This window comes from Ptiloglossa arizonensis, chromosome 9 (assembly GCF_051014685.1).
Source record: "Ptiloglossa arizonensis isolate GNS036 chromosome 9, iyPtiAriz1_principal, whole genome shotgun sequence".
Classification (NCBI taxonomy): domain Eukaryota; kingdom Metazoa; phylum Arthropoda; class Insecta; order Hymenoptera; family Colletidae; genus Ptiloglossa; species Ptiloglossa arizonensis.
In genome coordinates, this window is record NC_135056.1 from 20,253,640 (window position 1) to 20,271,585 (window position 17,946).

General features: G+C 52.9%; 1 protein-coding gene across 1 annotated transcript in view; it reads right to left on the reverse strand.

Moving 5' to 3' along the window:
* Positions 1-1,963: 1,963 nt before the first annotated feature.
* Sdb (SAXO downstream of blistered) overlaps positions 1,964-17,946 on the reverse strand; it is a 28,086-nt gene continuing 12,103 nt past the window's right edge. Inside the window, exons 3-6 of the mRNA XM_076320823.1 lie at positions 16,812-17,201; positions 11,211-11,650; positions 10,756-10,958; positions 1,964-10,642 (exon numbers count right to left, since the gene is read on the reverse strand). Of these exons, the coding sequence (XP_076176938.1) occupies positions 1,973-10,642; positions 10,756-10,958; positions 11,211-11,650; positions 16,812-17,201 (9,703 nt within the window). The 3' untranslated portion in view covers positions 1,964-1,972. The remainder of the gene's footprint in view (positions 10,643-10,755; positions 10,959-11,210; positions 11,651-16,811; positions 17,202-17,946) is intronic.

Here is a 17,946-nt window from a genome sequence, read left to right on the forward strand (position 1 = left end):
AATGTTTCATTAACCATCGAATTAACGTAGTTTGCGTGTAAAAATGCTGGGTTCTTTCGTCGATTAGCATAAAATACGTAACGTGTTAAGTAATTGAAGATTTAGTTCGAGCAGACGTAGCGACTTATTCGCTAAAGTATAGTATCGATATACCGACACTTTATACAACATTGTAGCACCGCGGTAATAACGCTGAGTGGGTATGTTTTACATCGTCGTGTACAAATACCGTCGCTATATACATATGTATACGCATTGTGGTTATAAAATGATATTTCATCCTTTGCCTGTGTTCCTTCTCGTCGTACGATATTATTATTTGTTTTTCACTCGATGGTATGTAACTCTGGCATACATACATGAGTTGTCGACGGTAACGAAACCGCAAACGTGTACAATATAAATTTCCTACCTCGTAATAATCCGTTTGAAATTATACGAAACTGCTTTAAAACGAACTCGAAAAAGGAAAAGGAAAAATCGTTATCGAACCGAGTCCAAGGAGCCGCAATTACTCACATTCTCCGTGAATAGCTTTTGGTCTCGTAAGATTTCCAATAAGAAACTTTCGCTCGTGAACGTAATTTTCAGTAACTGCCAAGTGAGAATTGAACCGCGGTACTTCGAGAGAAAGAAACTCGCGACATTAGTTTCGCTTCGTCGCTCGTATTTCTCTATTTACAAATATGTGCATTCACGATCGATTTACGCCTACGATATTTTATATTTTGGAAAAGGAATACTCGACGCACTTCGGTTCGACGATACTTGGGGGGGGGGGGGGGGGGAGGATAGAAAAACGAATAAAATGAATTGCAAAAACATCTTTATTCGATGGAGAACACATTGATAAACCTCGTAAACGAATCGAATCGAAATATGGAGAAAGGAAAAAAAAAAAAGAACGAAACAATAATCCGTTCCACGTAGGAACAAGCGTCGCGGACATCGAACGAACCGCGCGATCAGAGACGCTCCGTTTCGTCGACGCCCAGCGAATTCAAGTTCGCGGCATGTCTGTATTTGTTAGAACGTGGGTTAATGCAAATCGCAGGGTGTTACGGGATGGGCTTGGGGAGAGGGAGAAGGGGCAGGTGACATAATACAGTTTTATCAGCAAGATAGAAGAACGATAAATATAAAACGAAGCGGATTAGAGACACTACACGCGCGGCGTCTTGGCGCCGCACCTATTCTAAGTATCGGGCGAGACCGACCCAGCGGATCGGACTCGTCTGTATCACGGATTTAAGCTCTAGTTATTGCTTTGTAATACACGTGGCTTAAAGTGACAAAGAAAATATCTTAACGAATTTGATCCGCGCGCTCTCACAGTCCAAGCGACATCGATATCGTTTCATATATCCTTCCTCGAGGATAAAAGTGTATCGATGCATACAGGGTGTCGATGCAATTACGAATCGATATCTCCGAATCGGTAACAGGTATTGGATTATACATCTTAATCTTAAGGATATGTTTCCCATTAAAAATTTTCACCGTACCGAATACAACGCTGTAACGAGCCTTTGTCCCTTACAGCTCCCAAAGATATTAACAAACGTCGCACAATTTTCCACACCCTGTACATTCGTTTACGCGTATATATGTATATATACTATAATTACGTATAAGTCTACACTTATTACGCATCCAGCCTGGTTTTCCGACGACGCGAGAAATAAATACCGTTCGACGCGAGCTCATCACAGCAATTTATACGAACCTTTACGCTTACGATTAGACGCTAATTTTGTCGAAGGCGGATAACGAAGCTGCACGACCCGGTGAATTTCGAAAAAAGGGAACAGAAGATCGTCGATTGCAGCGCGATTCTCCGACAAAAAGAAGAAAAAAAAAACGAACGTGTGCCTCCGATCGAGAAACGAAAGAAAACGTATCATCCCAGACGGTGAAATACGCGCAGCTCCCTTTATCCGTCCCCGTGAATCTTCGCGATTGGAGAACGACTTTAATTCGAAACGACCGGCATGTAGAACTTGTGTTTCGGTGTGTCCCTGGTGTGCTTGAAGGGAGCTTGCTTGGCCTCTATGAGAGCCGCTGGACAAGGTCCCTTGTGTCTCGGTGCGTATTCCCTTCTGTACATGCTGGAGGTGACGGTGGTGCCGTCCCCGAGGCTGATGTGGGACTCGTTCGCCTGTCTCTGGACTCTCTCCACCTTCTGGGTGCTGAAGTTCCCGTAGTTCTTGGCCTCGCTGTGCGAATAGAACTTCCCACCGACCGTCAGGTTGTCCTGGCGGACGATTCTCTGTGGACGCTCGTACGTCGAAGATGCCCAAGGGTTTGCATCCTTGGTGCTGCGATGCAGGGAGGTCAGGCTCCTACGATCGCTGCTCTGACTCGAGTTGCTGATGTACTGGCCGCTCTCGGCTAGATTGGAGATGCTCTTCTTCTGGTCGGCAGCCGTGGACGAGATCGTGTGAAGCGCCTCCGTGGAGGTGGCCACCGTTCCGCGTCTGTGAAGCACCGAGTTGGTGACGTCCGCGGACGAGGAGATCACGTTCTTTCTGTGATGACTGGTCTTGGCCAGCCCACCGTCCGGCTGCGATCTCTCCGCCGGTTGACCGCCGATCGCCTGTCTGAACTCGGCGCTGCTCGTCTGGTTCGAGTTGTAGCGAGCTTGGCTGGACACCGTGTGCTGCTCGTGATGTTGTCTCTGTCTGGTCGAGGTCTGTCGCGACTCCATGTGCTGAGTGTTCACGTAATCCCTCTTGCTGGTCTCCTGATGGTGTCGTTCGAGTTGCTTCTGATGCTCGATCGTCTGACCCCGGTGACTCTGAGCGTCCGTGATCATCGATCTGTCGTCCAGCACTCGTCGCGACTGAGAGATGTTCTGCGATCTGAGATGCTGTTCGCTCGAGTGTACCTTCTGGTGGTGCTCGTTGATGTACTGTTGACTGCTCGTCAACGATTTTCTCGAGTCCGACTGCTGACCGAATTCGCCCGTCGGTATGGCGCGACGATCCGTCACGGTGTGATGTTGAACGTTCTGAGCCGACGAGACTCTTTCCCCGGACTGGGCCGAGCTAGAGGTTTTCTTCAATGTGGTGATCACCGTGCCGTTTTCCAAGGTCTTGGACTCGGTGGAGACGTTTCTTCTGACGTCCGAGTCCATGGTGCTGATCTTCGCCGCCACTTCCTTGGCGGTGCGTTTCGTGAAGGTGTTGTAGTTTCTCTGGGCGGTGGTAGACACGGTGGTGTTGTCGTCGCCCAAGTTGATCGAGGACTCCATGTGGTGTCTGCGGCTCACGGTCTTTCCGTTCGGCGAGTCGTCCTTCCTCGTGGGTGTGTACATATCCCTGGAGGTCGTTTTGGTCTCCATGGTGCCCGTGCTCACCTTTAGATTGTCCTCGTGGCGTTTGATCTCGGCGCGTTCACCGCGAACCACCGCGTACGTGGATCTCTGCGACGTGGTGTCCTGGAAATCGCCCGTCATCCTCAAATTGTCCTCCCGGCGCACCACTTCGGTCCTCTCGCCTCTCTTCTGCACGAAGTCGTCGCGCTGTCTGCCAACGAACTCGCCCTCGGGTCGCAAGTTGTCCTCGCGACGGATAGGCGATCGCCGCTCGATCGGGCCCATCTTCTCCGGACTTCTGCGCTCGAAATCGCCCTCCGGTTTCAGATTGTCCGGATGCTTGATGGGCGTTCTCCTCTCTCCGGGTCCCAGCGGGGACTCCTGCGGACGCTCGAAATCTCCCTCGAGACGCAGATTGTCCGGATGCCTCTTGATCGGAGTTCGTTCGACGAGAACACGAGTGTAGTCGTCCTTGCGACGCACGTCCACGAACTCTCCCTCGATCTTCAAGTTGTCCTCGCGTTTCTTCGCGTCGACTCTCTCCACCCTCGTGATCCTCTTGTAATCGTCCCTCGATCGACGAACGTCGATCTCTCCTTCCATTCTCAAATGGTCCTCGTGTCGACGGACCTCCATTCGTTCCCCGTTCACGTATCTGTAGTCGTCCCTGGACGAAGGACTAACCTCGATCTCGCCTTCGGGGCGCAGATTGTCCTGGGGCTTCTTAACCGGGACACGCTCGGCCCTCTTGGGTCCAAAGTCGTCCTTTGGCGAGACGTAGAAGTCTCCCTCCGGATGAAGGTTGTCTTCGTGGCGGATGGGGGTTCGTCTCTCGGCGGGTCCCACCTTCTGGGGGGTTCGTTTGGCGAACTCTCCCTCGGGGTGCAGATTGTCCTTGGGTCTCTTGACGTCCATGCGTTCTCCCTTGGTCGGCGTCTCCTGTCGCGGTCTTCCAACGAACTCGCCTTCCGGGTGCAGGTTGTCCGGATGTTTGATCGGCGAACGCCTCTCCGCCGGACCGAACGAACTCTTCTCCGGCCTCTCGAACTCTCCCTCGGGCTTCAAATTGTCCTTGGGCTTCTTGACGGGGACTCTGTCGCCCCTGGTTGGCGTCGACGCCTTGGGCCGTTGCGCGAACTGTCCCTCGGGCTTCAAGTTGTCGGGATGCTTGATGGGCGATCGTCTTTCCGCCGGACCGACCGGCGACTTCTCCGGTCGCTCGAATTCACCCTCGGTACGAAGATTGTCCTCGTGTCTGACGATCTCGCTGCGCTCACCACGAGTCACCCTGTAATCGTCCCGTCTACGAACGTCGACGAACTCACCCTCCATCTTCAAGTTGTCCTCTCTGCGAACCACGTCCACGCGCTCCACTCTCGTCACGCTCTTGTAGTCGTCCCTGGACCGACGCACGTCTATGTCACCCTCCATCTTCAGATTGTCCCGATGAACGACGATCTCGGTTCTTTCGCCCTTAGTGGGCTTGTAGTCGTCCTTGGGTCTGCCAACGAACTCGCCCTCGGGCTTAAGATTGTCCTTGGGCTTCTTCTGAACGGGTCTCTCCGCGCGTTTGGGAGCGAAATCGTCTTTCGGACGTCCCGCGAAGTCACCCTCGGGATGAAGATTGTCCTCGTGGCGAATAGGTGTTCGCCTCTCGGCTGGACCAACGGGAGACTTCTGAGGTCTCTCGAACTCTCCCTCGGGACGCAGATTGTCCTTTGGTCTGGTGACGTCGGCTCGTTCGCCTTTGACGGGAGCATCTTCCTTGGGACGGCCAACGAATTCTCCCTCGGGACGCAGGTGATCCGGATGTTTGATGGGACTCCTCTTCTCCGCAGGACCTACGGGTTTCTTCTCGGGCCTCTCGAAGCTGCCCTCTGGGCGCAAGTTGTCTCTGGGTTTCTTCACGTCTGCCCTCTCGCCTCTCTTAGGAGCTTGCTCCTTGGGTCGTCCGACGAACTCTCCCTCGGGCTTCAAGTTGTCGTCGTGTTTGATCGGCGATCGTCTCTCCGCAGGACCGACCGGTTTCTTCTCTGGCCTTTCGAACTCTCCCTCGGGCTTCAAGTTGTCCTCCGGCTTCTTGATCTCGGGTCTCTCGGCCCTCTTCGGGGCGTAATCGTCCTTCGGTTTACCCTCGAAGGGACCTTCCGGCCTCAGATTATCGGGATGCTTGACGACCTCCACGCGTTCGCCTCTCACCATCTTGAAGTCGTCTCTTGTTCTCACATCGGTGAACTCACCTTCCATACGAAGGTTGTCCTGATACTTGGTCACCTCGGTTCGTTCGCGGATCAGGAAGTCCGTGTACTCGTCCCTGGATCTGTAGGTCTCGATGTTGCCTTCCATGCGAAGGTTGTCGGTACGTTTGACGACGTCGACACGTTCGCTACGTACGGGTTGGTAGTCGTCCTTGGGACGACCTTCGAAGGGCCCTTCCGGTTTCAGATTGTCCTCCGGCCTCTTAACGTCTGCTCGTTCGCCTCTGGTCGGCTTGTAGTCGTCCTTGGGTTTGCCGACGAATTCTCCCTCGGGTTTGAGATTGTCGGGATGCTTGATCGGCGTGCGTTTCTCCGCGGGTTTCACCGGGGACTTCTCCGGTCTTTCAAAGTCGCCCTCGGGTCGCAAATTGTCCCTGGGTCGCTTCACGTCCGCTCGTTCGCCGCGTTTCGGAGCCTCCTCTTTGGGCTTGCCGACAAAGTCGCCCTCGGGCTTCAAATTGTCCGGATGTTTGATGGGCGTTCTCTTTTCGGCTGGACCGATCTTCTTGGGCCTGGGTCTCTCGAAGTCACCTTCCGGTTTCAGATTATCCGGATGCTTGATGGGACTCCTCTTCTCGGCAGGACCAACAGGTTTCTTCTCAGGCCTTTCGAAGGTTCCCTCCGGCTTCAAGTTGTCCTCGGGTCTCTTGACGTCGGCTCTGTCGCCTCTGATCGGCGTCTCTTCTTTCGGACGACCGACGAACTCGCCCTCGGGCTTCAAATTGTCCTGGGGTCTCTTCGCCACTGGCCTCTCGGCCGGCTTGAACTCCTCGGGACGTGGTCTCTCGAACTCTCCTTCTGATCGCAGATTGTCGGCGTGTTTGATGGGAGTTCTTCTCTCGGCAGGGCCGACCGGTTTCTTTTCCGGCATCTCGATCTCACCCTCGGGATAGAGATTGTCTTTCGGTCTCTTGACCTCCGCTCTCTCGCCTTTCTTCGGAGCTTCTTCCTTGGGACGACCGACAAAGTCTCCTTCCGGTTTCAAATTGTCGCGCGGTTTCTTGGCAACGGGCCTCTCGGCAGGCTTGAACTCCTCCGGTTTGGGTCTCTCGAACTCTCCCTCCGGCTTCAAGTTGTCCTGCGGTTTCTTGATCGGAGCTCTCTCGCCCTTTTTGGGAGCTTCCTCCTTGGGTCTGCCGAGGAATTCACCCTCCGGTTTCAGATTATCCTCCGGTCTCTTGACCTCCGGTCTCTCCGCTCTCTTGGGGGTGTAATCGTCCTTGGGACGACCCTCGAACGGACCCTCGGGTTTCAGATTATCGGGATGCTTCACGATATCGACTCGTTCGCCCTTCACCACCTTGAAATCGTCCCTGGTTCTTACGTCGGTGAACGTGCCCTCCATGCGAAGGTTGTCCTGGTACTTGGTTATCTCGGTTCTCTCGCGGATCAGGAAGTCCGTGTACTCGTCCCTGGATCTGTAGGTCTCGATGTTGCCTTCCATTCGCAGATTGTCGGTTCGTTTGACGATCTCCACGCGTTCACCGTGGACAGGTTGATAGTCGTCCTTGGGTCGAGCTTCGAAGGGTCCTTCGGGCCTCAGATTGTCCTCGGGTCTTTTAACAACGGCTCTGTCCCCTTTGGTTGGGGTGAAATCGTCTCTGGGCTTGCCAACGAATTCTCCCTCGGGTTTCAAATTATCGGGGTGCTTGATGGGCGTTCGTCTTTCGGCCGGACCGAACTTCTCGGGACGAGGTCTCTCGAAGTCACCCTCTGGTTTCAAATTGTCTTTGGGTTTCATGACTTCTGGCCTCTCCGCTGGACGATACTCCTCGTGATCCGGTCGATCGAAGTCACCCTCTGGACGAAGGTTGTCCGGATGCTTGATCGGGGTACGTTTCTCCGCAGGACCAACCACGGGTTTCTCCGGTCTCTCGAACTCACCTTCGGGACGCAGATTGTCCTCCGGTCTCTTCACTTCTGGACGTTCGGCTCTCTTCGGCGAGAAATCGTCTTTGGGCCTTCCCTCGAATGGACCTTCCGGTCTCAGATTATCTTCGGGACGCTTGACATCTGCCCTCTCTCCTCTGGTCGGGGTGTAATCGTCCTTTGGACGTCCCTCGAACGGTCCTTCCGGTCTGAGGTTATCTTGCGGTCTCTTCACTTCCGGACGCTCTGCCCTCTTGGGTGAGAAATCGTCTTTTGGTCTTCCCTCGAAGGGACCTTCGGGACGAAGATTGTCGTCGTGCTTGATGGGAGTTCTGCGCTCCGCGGGGCTGAAGGTTGCGCGTTCTCTGTCCGGAAATTCGCCCTCGGGGAACAGGTTATCCGGGTGACGGACGATAGGTGCCCTTTCAGCTGGACCGTAAGTCACGGGGCTGGGTCTCTCGAATTCGCCCTCTGGATACAAATTGTCCGGATGTTTGAAAGGCGTGCGTTTCTCGCCGGGAGTATACTTGTCCTTAGGACGATACTCAATTTCACCCTCGGGACGCAGATTGTCCTGAGGCCTTCTGACTTCGAGACGTTCGGCAGTTTTCGGTGCGAAATCGTCTTTCGGACGACCCTCGAACGGACCCTCCGGTCTTAGATTGTCCTGAGGTCTCTTCGCTTCGGGACGTTCCGCTCTCTTCGGAGTGAAATCGTCTTTGGGTCTTCCCTCGAAGGGACCCTCGGGTTTCAAATTATCCTCCGGTCGCTTAACATCGACTCTCTCCCCCCTGGTTGGCGCGTAATCGTCCTTGGGTCGTCCCTCGAACGGTCCTTCGGGTTTCAAATTGTCCCGAGGACGTACTACTGTGGGTCGTTCGGCCGTCTTGGGTGCGAAGTCGTCTTTCGGACGTCCTTCGAACGGTCCCTCCGGCCTTAGATTGTCTTCCGGCCGTTTCACATCGGCCCTTTCGCCTCTGGTTGGTTGGTAATCGTCCTTGGGTCGGCCTTCGAAGGGTCCTTCGGGTCTTAAATTGTCCTCGGGACGCTTGATCTCCGGTCGTTCTCCACGCTTGGGTGAAAAGTCGTCCTTGGGACGACCCTCGAAGGGTCCTTCCGGTCTCAAGTTGTCCCGAGGCTTCTTCGCTTCCGGACGTTCGGCAGTTTTTGGAGTAAAGTCGTCCTTTGGACGACCCTCGAACGGACCCTCGGGTCTCAAGTTATCTTCCGGACGTTTCACGTCGACTCTCTCGCCTCTGGTCGGCATGTAATCGTCCTTCGGACGACCTTCGAACGGTCCTTCCGGTCTGAGGTTATCTTGCGGTCTCTTCGGTTCCGGACGTTCGGCCCTCTTCGGTAAGAAATCGTCTTTGGGCCTTCCCTCGAAGGGACCTTCGGGCTTAAGGTTATCTTCGGGACGTTTGACGTCTGCCCTCTCTCCTCTCGCTGGCAGGTAATCGTCCTTTGGACGTCCCTCGAAGGGTCCTTCCGGTCTGAGATTATCTTGCGGTCTCTTTACGTCGGGACGTTCGGCCCATTTTGGCGCGTAATCGTCCTTCGGTCTTCCTTCGAAAGGTCCCTCGGGCCTCAAATTGTCCTCGGGCCGTTTCACCTCGGGACGTTCTCCACGCTTGGGTGAAAAATCATCCTTGGGACGACCCTCGAACGGACCTTCCGGTCTCAAGTTGTCCCGAGGTCGCTTGACATCGGGACGTTCGGCCCATTTCGGGGTATAATCGTCCTTGGGTCTTCCCTCGAAGGGTCCTTCGGGTCTTAAATTGTCTTCCGGTCGTTTAACGTCTGCCCTTTCCCCCTTGGTCGGCATGTAATCGTCCTTGGGTCGTCCCTCGAACGGACCCTCTGGTCTCAAATTGTCCTCCGGTCGTTTGACTTCCGGTCGTTCTCCACGTTTCGGCGCGAAATCGTCTTTCGGGCGACCTTCGAACGGTCCCTCGGGTCTCAAATTATCCCGGGGTCTCTTCACATCCGGACGTTCCGCCCATTTCGGGGTATAATCGTCCTTGGGTCTTCCCTCGAAGGGCCCTTCGGGTCTTAAATTATCTTCCGGTCGTTTAACGTCTGCCCTTTCCCCCTTGGTCGGCATGTAATCGTCCTTGGGTCGTCCCTCGAACGGACCCTCTGGTCTCAAATTGTCCTCCGGTCGTTTGACTTCCGGTCGTTCTCCACGTTTCAGCGCGAAATCGTCTTTCGGGCGACCTTCGAACGGTCCCTCGGGTCTCAAATTATCCCGCGGTCTCTTCACATCCGGACGTTCCGCCCATTTCGGGGTATAATCGTCCTTGGGTCTTCCCTCGAAGGGTCCTTCGGGTCTTAAATTATCTTCCGGTCGTTTAACGTCTGCCCTTTCCCCCTTGGTCGGCATGTAATCGTCCTTGGGTCGTCCCTCGAACTGTCCCTCCGGTCTCAAGTTGTCCTCCGGACGTTTAACATCGGCCCTTTCGCCCCTGGTGGGTTTGTAATCGTCTCTGGGACGACCTTCGAAGGGTCCTTCCGGTCTCAAATTGTCCCGGGGTCTCTTCGGTTCCGGGCGTTCGGCTCTTTTCGGCGAGAAATCGTCCTTTGGTCTTCCCTCGAAGGGACCTTCCGGTCTCAAATTATCTTCCGGTCGTTTGACGTCCGCTCTCTCGCCTCTGGTTGGCATATAATCGTCCTTGGGTCGTCCCTCGAAGGGTCCTTCGGGTCTGAGATTGTCGCGTGGTCTCGTCACTTCGGGACGTTCGGCAGTCTTGGGTGCGTAATCGTCTTTTGGTCGCCCCTCGAATGGCCCTTCGGGTCTGAGATTGTCCTCGGGACGTTTGACATCGGCCCTCTCTCCCCTGGTCGGTTTGTAATCGTCCTTCGGTCTTCCCTCGAACGGTCCCTCGGATCGTAGATTGTCCTTGGGTTTTTGCGGTTCGGGCCTCCTGGTTATCGCCGGGACGACGTAGTCGTCTTTGGTCAACGGGACACCTTCGAACGGTCCTTCGGGCTTCAGGTTGTCGTCCCGTCTGATTACGGCCGTGGTTCTGTAATCGGTCTGATCGAAACTTCGGTATTGTTCCTGCGTGGTCGTGGTGCTCTCCGTGATATCGGTCGTGCTGTAGAATCGGTCGTCCTCCTCCGTGTAGGTGAGACGACGTCGCGGTTCTCGTTCGATCGCATCGTAACTGTGGAAATCCTCCTTGAGACGAGAGGTACCCTGCAGCAGATTTTTCGTCCGATAAGCGGAGGAACCCGCGGTAGAAAGAAATTGGGACATCTCGAGGACACGGGCACGCGTCAAAGATATACGTCCACCTCGCGATAACCTACCGTGAATTCACCCTCTCCCACGGTGAGGTTGTCCGTTCGTTTGACGATGTCGGCGCGTTGGATGGTTCGATGGTCGATGTACTCGGATCGCGTGGTGGTCGCGTCGATGAATTCACCCTCGACCTTCGTGTAAGTGTTCCGACGTACCGGGCTTGGTCGTACGCCGGGTGAACCGGTGAACACCAGCTCCGTGGTGGTTGTACCTGGATGTTGAACAAAGTTAGAAATTGTATTTTAATCGAAGTTACTTGGACGCAGTGCGCGATGGGTAACGAGACCGTTCGTCCACGAGCGGCGGTTCTCTCTCTTCGAGGAATTCTCGAAGGAGAGAACTTACCCAAACTCAGCGTCGATCTGACCCGAATCGATTGGAAACGTTAAAAATCGAATCGGAGGGTATTTCTCGCGATGAATCTCGACCGTTGGCTTTTCCACGATTCGAGAAGAAAACTCACCGTCGAAATCCCCTTCCGGTTTGAGATTGTCCTGCGGTCTTTTAACCGGGGCGCGATCTCCGTATTTCGGGGCCTCCTCTCGCGGTCGACCGATGAATTCTCCCTCGGGCTTCAAGTTATCCTGCGGCTTTCTCACCGGAGCCCTTTCGCCCCTGGTGGGGGCCTCCTCCCTCGGTCTGCCGATGAATTCACCCTCCGGTTTGAGATGATCCTGCGGTTTCCTCACCGGTGCTCTCTCGCCCCTCGTGGCTACGTAATCCGTGCGCCTCTCGCCGATGAAGTCGCCCTCCATCCGAAGATGATCCTCGTGGTAGTGTATCGTCTGTCTGTCGACGTGTTTCTCGTCGAACTCCTCGCGGTAGGAGGTGACCGCGTGAACCGGCTCGTCTCGCGACAGCTCCAGATGATCCTGAGGCAGGTTGTGAGGGCAACGATGACGCCTGAAACGGGACAACTTTTTGCACATCGGGAGCAACGACCCAAGCTGGTATTCCTAATTGGACGTGGACGTCGATTTGGGCATCGTTCGTTGCGACACAGACCAGACGGATAACGGCGCGTCGAGTCCATTGATAAACCGACGAGTATGGTTCTCGCGGACGTCGTTGCGGTCACGCACGTGATCATTGTCGTGCCAGTGGGACGGTCGCGTGTTCGGTAGATTTCGTGCAGGCTGCGCGTTAGCCGAGCCTAATTGAAACACAATTCGCTACTGGCTGCCGAACCGTTCCCGTGTTAACCGTTCGCGTACTCGCGATCGGGAAATATCGCGCGACTTCGCGACTGTACTCGCGATGTCATCGAGGGAATCGGAGATGACGGAAAAATTCGCGACACACGTATCGGCGTTACGTTGAAAAACGATATCGCTATTTGCGTAGCTGACATCTGTCGGCTAATCGTCGTCTCGCGTGGAATATTTACGTTAACGATCGATCGCTCGCCGCAAAATTTTTAACGCTCATCGTTACGATTCGATGCTCTATTTTTAACCCGTTCGATCGGCGTCGTTCAAGGCTCGGATAAATCGAAGCGGCTTTTCTGCGGGGAAACTGTGATTTTTCCAGGGGAACGCGAGGCCGCGTTTAACCCGATAACGATAACGTTTTTAGACAGCATTCCGACTTTATTGGCTTTACCGAACAATATACTGCGACGTATTCGTCGTTTTCGGTACGCTGTAATTGCCAATTAACGAAGCGAGGAAACATCGACGGCTGTCTACGGATCCGCGGGACGATACCGTAATCTCCATGTCAATTAGGGAGAGTGCAGCCTGCCAAAATTTTCACGCGCTTTTCTCTATACATCCGCCGATGTTTCGAGCCGGTGGAAACCGTGACGAACGCGAAAGGATTCATCACAGAATGTACACTCCGAGAATCTTCGAATGCCGCGACTGGATCGACGTTCCCTCGTTCGAGAGTGGAAATAGATCGCCACTCGCGGACACTTGGAACGACACTTCCGCAACGAATTACCAAAGGGAGATTGTTTCTCGATCGACCCGAACACGCGGCTCGAAAACACGAATCGAGGAGAATAAATCTCGCAATTTTCTTTCGGCGATTTCGAAGGGTGGCTCGACCGTAAGTATCGGTCGACGACGTGCTCGAGCGTCGAAAAGAATCGTCAAATTTCCACGTGGTACGATCTCGATCGATTCGAAAACTTCTTGTCGTCGTTCGAAGGCGATTCGTCGACGAAGCGCGTAATTGCTCGCGTTTGAAGCAGAAAAAAAAAAACAACAAAAAATTCTCTTCCATAACGGTCGAAACGAGGGATCTCGAAACGCGTGTTTCGCTGATGTAACGTTTTCGAAAGGTTTCTCGATTACGAACGCTTCTTTCCCCAGGTAATAAAATCCATCGTGTCGTCGTTAAAACATCGAAGCAAACAGCACTTAGGAGAGTCCAGCGAGACGTTTGAATCGATGTAAGCGGATTCGTACGCCGTAACCAGTTCCATTCGCGTCGAAACCCGCGCGGTCCATTTGGAAATTGGAAGTCGGTCAAAGAGAGATTTCGCAAGAGACGTCCTCGTAACTCGCGACACGTACGCAACGATGCGCGCGAACGCTTCGCCGACCGGCTCGCTGTAAAAGGCGAAACAGAAAACCACGTACGAGCGCCAAATTGCGATGCAGAACGACCGTTTGTTTTGGCGCGATCTGTTATTTCGTGTTAGCGGGAATATCGTGTTTGCCGCGCGACTCTGTTCCACGCGATTCAAACAGACGCGTAAACGCCTTTCGTCGACCGGACGCGACGCGAGACCGCGATTCGAACCTGTTTTTCTCCCTCTTTTGATTAATTTCGTCGAACGTACGCGACTCGAAAAAAAAAAGAAAAAAACAAATCGTTCCCGATCGTGAATAATTATCATCGCGCGGCTTTCAACAAACGGGATCGAACACGGAACGAGTCGCTAGGATTCGATAACGGACGCTTCAACCCGTTTAAAACGGTGTCGAGAACGAGTATCTGATTTAACGATGCTGTTTCGATACTTTGATACCGATCGGGCAAATGTCCGTTACCGGTTCTAATTTGAAAAGAAGGTGAAATCGGTCACGGATTTCTACGATACGAAAATATTGGGTCGTTCGGAAAGTGATTTCGTTTTCCGAAATGGAGAATGTATAATTTAATAAAACGTGTGGCACGCTCTAAAAAAAATCGTGTTTCATTTTCAGCAAAAAAAACGAAACGACTTTCGGTACGACCTAATGATAACGACTCGACGTACGATGTTCCAGGATTTGCGGTCGTCCGTATTTTACGACTCGATGTCTTCCGAAAAGTAAGTGGAAACGTTGGGAAAAGCCCGGGAAGGGTAAACGATCTTATCTCTCCCGCGATCGGACGCTTCGTACCTATAGCGATCCGTGTTTAACACGAGACCCGAGAAATCGACGTTGCGAAAACTTGCTTGCTCTCGAACGCCATTACGGGCTGTAGCGGACGAGCCGGAACAACCCTCGCGGACCACAAGCGCGCAACCAATTGTCTGCGATCTCTCGATCGCGTTTGTTCGCGGGACAGGGTTCGATTTGGGTCAAGCGTTTCAATCTGGCGAGAACCGGGATTACATTTATCGGCGCGAATTTACCGCGAGCCGAGGCCGATCCCATTTACGTACTCGGAATACGAACGAAGAACGTCCAGGGGAAAAACGATCGTGGTCGCGAGAAGTAATAGTTTCGATATTCGAAAAACGAACTCCGCCGACTGACCGCGATTCTTCGCGATCCGAAAATTTAGTATTCTTCTTCTTCGACAAAGTCTCGCGGCCGTTCGTAAACGTTACGAAACCGGTGTAATTTGTAACGATGGAACAAGAGCGCTCTTGGAACCTCTTTACGCAAAATCCGAAATTTCGATTCGGAAGTAGGATCGTTCTCGCCTGGACTCGAACGCGAGAAACGTTTCCTTGAACTTCGAGACAAATTCGCACGGAAGTGAGCGGTTTACCTTCTGGAATGTTTTTCCGCGACGAAAAAAAAATAAGGAAAAGGGAAAAGAAACAAAAGAGGAAGGAAGAACCGTTTGACTCGCAAGTACGTCGATATCGCGATCGAGCGGCTCTCGATCGCGCCATCCTGACCTAAATTGCAAATCCTTGTCCTTGCGCCGATGGAGAGAGTCACCGTCTCGAGAAATCGCTTTCGACTTCGACGCCGTCCGCGAATCACCTTCGAGACGATTCCAAACAAGGAAACGCGGGATTTATCGACGCGGGGTCTCGGCGTCCTTGATTTTAGGGCCGAACGGTACCTTCGTCCTTCACGGTACGCGACGAGACGGGAGTGTGTCGCGAGCTGATCACCTTAAATTTAAATCGCGATCACCTTGCCGGGGGAGGTCGCGGCTCGCCGATCGCATAAGGAAGAAGAACGAACGACCGATCGCGATTGGTCGGAATCGACTTCCCGTAAAAGGGCTTGGGTCTCGTGTCCCACTTTACAGAGCCTCGCGTGCACGAGCGAGCTCCCTTCGTCTGCATACACAGTTTCGTAACGCGATGTAGACGATGTACACGACGAACCGTTTCCAACGGAGAATATATATTCGTTCGTAGCGATTCTCATTTTTGTTCCATTTCAATCTAAGACGTTTCGCGATTAATTCGTTGGATTCGATTTACGGTTAAAATCGTTCCCTGAACGCTCGAAGGTCTCGAAGGGCCATTAGGGTGTCTTCCATCGCGTAGAGGAATTCCGTTGCGGGGAAATGCATCGTTGGCTGTGCAAAGCACACGCACAATTTCCTCCTCCATCCGTTTTCCATTCGTTGCTCGCTCCTCGGGAAGCGGTTGTCTAAACAAACGTCTTCGCAGGATGTAGGAGCGCGGATCCAACAGGTAGCGCTGTTATCGGGAGAACGATGCGATCACCCTGAAAGCGTGCTCGCGGAATAATCGAGGAAACCGCGCGCGTAAGAATATCAAGGAAGACGAGACCCAAATCGGTCGCGTTATTTTTATTTCGTCCTCGCGTCCTAAACTCGTTCCGATGGCTTCTCCGCGGCGGGTCTCCGCTCGAGCGAGACTCAGCTCGCTGCCACGGTGTGTGTTCCGTGTGTATCGATCGTGATATCGGATCGCGGCGTTCGAGGAGTTTTTTAAAAAAGCTGACGCATGCACGGTCACGATGACGAAATCTCGCTGTAATTGGAATCACCACGTCCGATCGAGCGACCGATTAATAATTCCGAGAACGTTCGCGCGGAAATAACAATTTTTTCCCCGTCTCCTCCTCTATCGAAAGAACGAACTCGCGGGGTGTAATTTGAATCGCGCGTGTTTCCGCAAAATAATGAACATAGTTAATGGACGATCTTCCGTTGTAACGCGTCCACCTGTCGTTCTCGGCGAATTAATTTATCGCGAGTGGTTAATTATTCAGCGAACGGGGCGGGGAAAAAATTGTTTCTCTTTTTATCGAACTTTCCGAAAGTCTCGTCTCGCCACGGTGAAACGTCTTCGTTTGTTCTACGATAGTCATCACCGAGGAAACTGTCACGCGTTTACTATTAAAGCTCGCGTCGTTGCGAAACCGACGGTTCCTCGATCGATCGCGAACGTTATTTTTAACAAATACACGGATCTCTGGGAAGAACTTTTTCGCTTTTCAAGGTGCGAGGCAATTATCACGGGAAAGAGAAAGTCCGAACTCGCGTTCGTTTTCTCGCGATCGATTTTCAAAGAGACACCGAGAAACCGAAAAACAGACAGGTGCTGTCGAATTCGCGATGGAACCGCTCCAGTTAATTTGCATCTTTGACCGCGCCCGCGTATTGTGTTCCGATCTCGTTAACCGTGTCTGAAAGTGGGTTACGCGCGGCGGTGTTCCACCGAAACAAAGTATCTCTCGGATGGTATAAATTAATTCGCGCGTCTCGTATCTCGAGGATCGCCGAAGAAACAGTCGTTCCTCGTCGCGAAGTCTCCGCGCGTAGCCCGCTCGAGAGGCACGAAGTTAAAAACGAACAACAGCCAGAGCGGTGGAATAACGCGAGGCGAAGATTTGCATTCGGGAGGATACGTTCGAATATCAAAGAGAGAGCGAGGACGAGCTCGCTAACGAAATTTCTTGCTTACCCGCAGGTGCAGAGCTCGCAGATGCACTGCTCCTTCAGAGGGATCTTGGACAGGATGTCCGGGATCTTTCCAGGCTGAACATCATCCTCGTCGAGAGAATCCGGCGTCTGATCGCCCCTTTTCGGTTTCTCCTCCGGTTTTCGCGGTTTCTCCTCGGGACGACTCGGTTTTCCGGCGGCCGGCCTGTATTCAGGTTTCTCGGGAACCTTTGGCTTTTCGTCGGGTCGACCCGGTTTTCCAGGCACCGATGTCGCGTCCTCGGGTCGCGGTTCCCTTCCAGGAGTCGGTCTTTCCTCGGGACGACTCGGTTTTCCAGCCGCTGGAATCGGCCTCGCGGTCGAGACATAATCGCGCGGCTTTTCCGGCGATTGCGTCCTGGTACCGGAAGCTCTGCGATAATTTAACATTCGTTACTTGTTCGTCTCGGTTCGAGCAATGCCTCGAAATCGAATCGAAATCGTCTAATTTGGTTCGTGTCTTCGACAGATGCGAGACGAATGGAAATTTCGATGATCGAACTACAAAGCGTCGTTACTCTTTCAATCGTCGAAATTTTTTCTCACCACTATCCGCGATAAACGATTAAGAATGTTTAAGATCGCGACGGAGATCGCACCGGCGATATTTTGTCTTTTTTTCTTCGAAAGGATCGCATACGTTATCGAAACACGAGTAGACGCGCGTGCGAATTCCGTCGGTAAAGGATACAGTCTTCTTTGTAAAACAGAATCGAGGAAAAAAGGTTATAAAAATACGTTCCACGGTGGAAGATCCTCTTAAGTATTGTCTCTCGTTCAGTGCGCGCTTTCGAATCGACCAAAGCGACAGTGGAGCTCCGCGTAACCTCGTTCGAAACGTAAAACTCTCGTGTACACACCGGGTACGAACTTAGAGAATACTCCGACTTCGTACGCGCTCCGGCTTTAATTAAAATGAGCTTGAAATTTCAATATTTGCGCAGCTCGGCGTCACGTTCTCCGCTATTCGTTAATTAGCTGCGCCGGTTGCATCGAAGAGAAGGTGTAATCTCAAGATGCATTCGCTCGTGAAAAGCTCCGGTGTTCTCGTGGCTGTATTACGCGACAAGTACGGCAACGTCGTCGAGTATCGATCAAATTTTAACGATCGAAAAGCT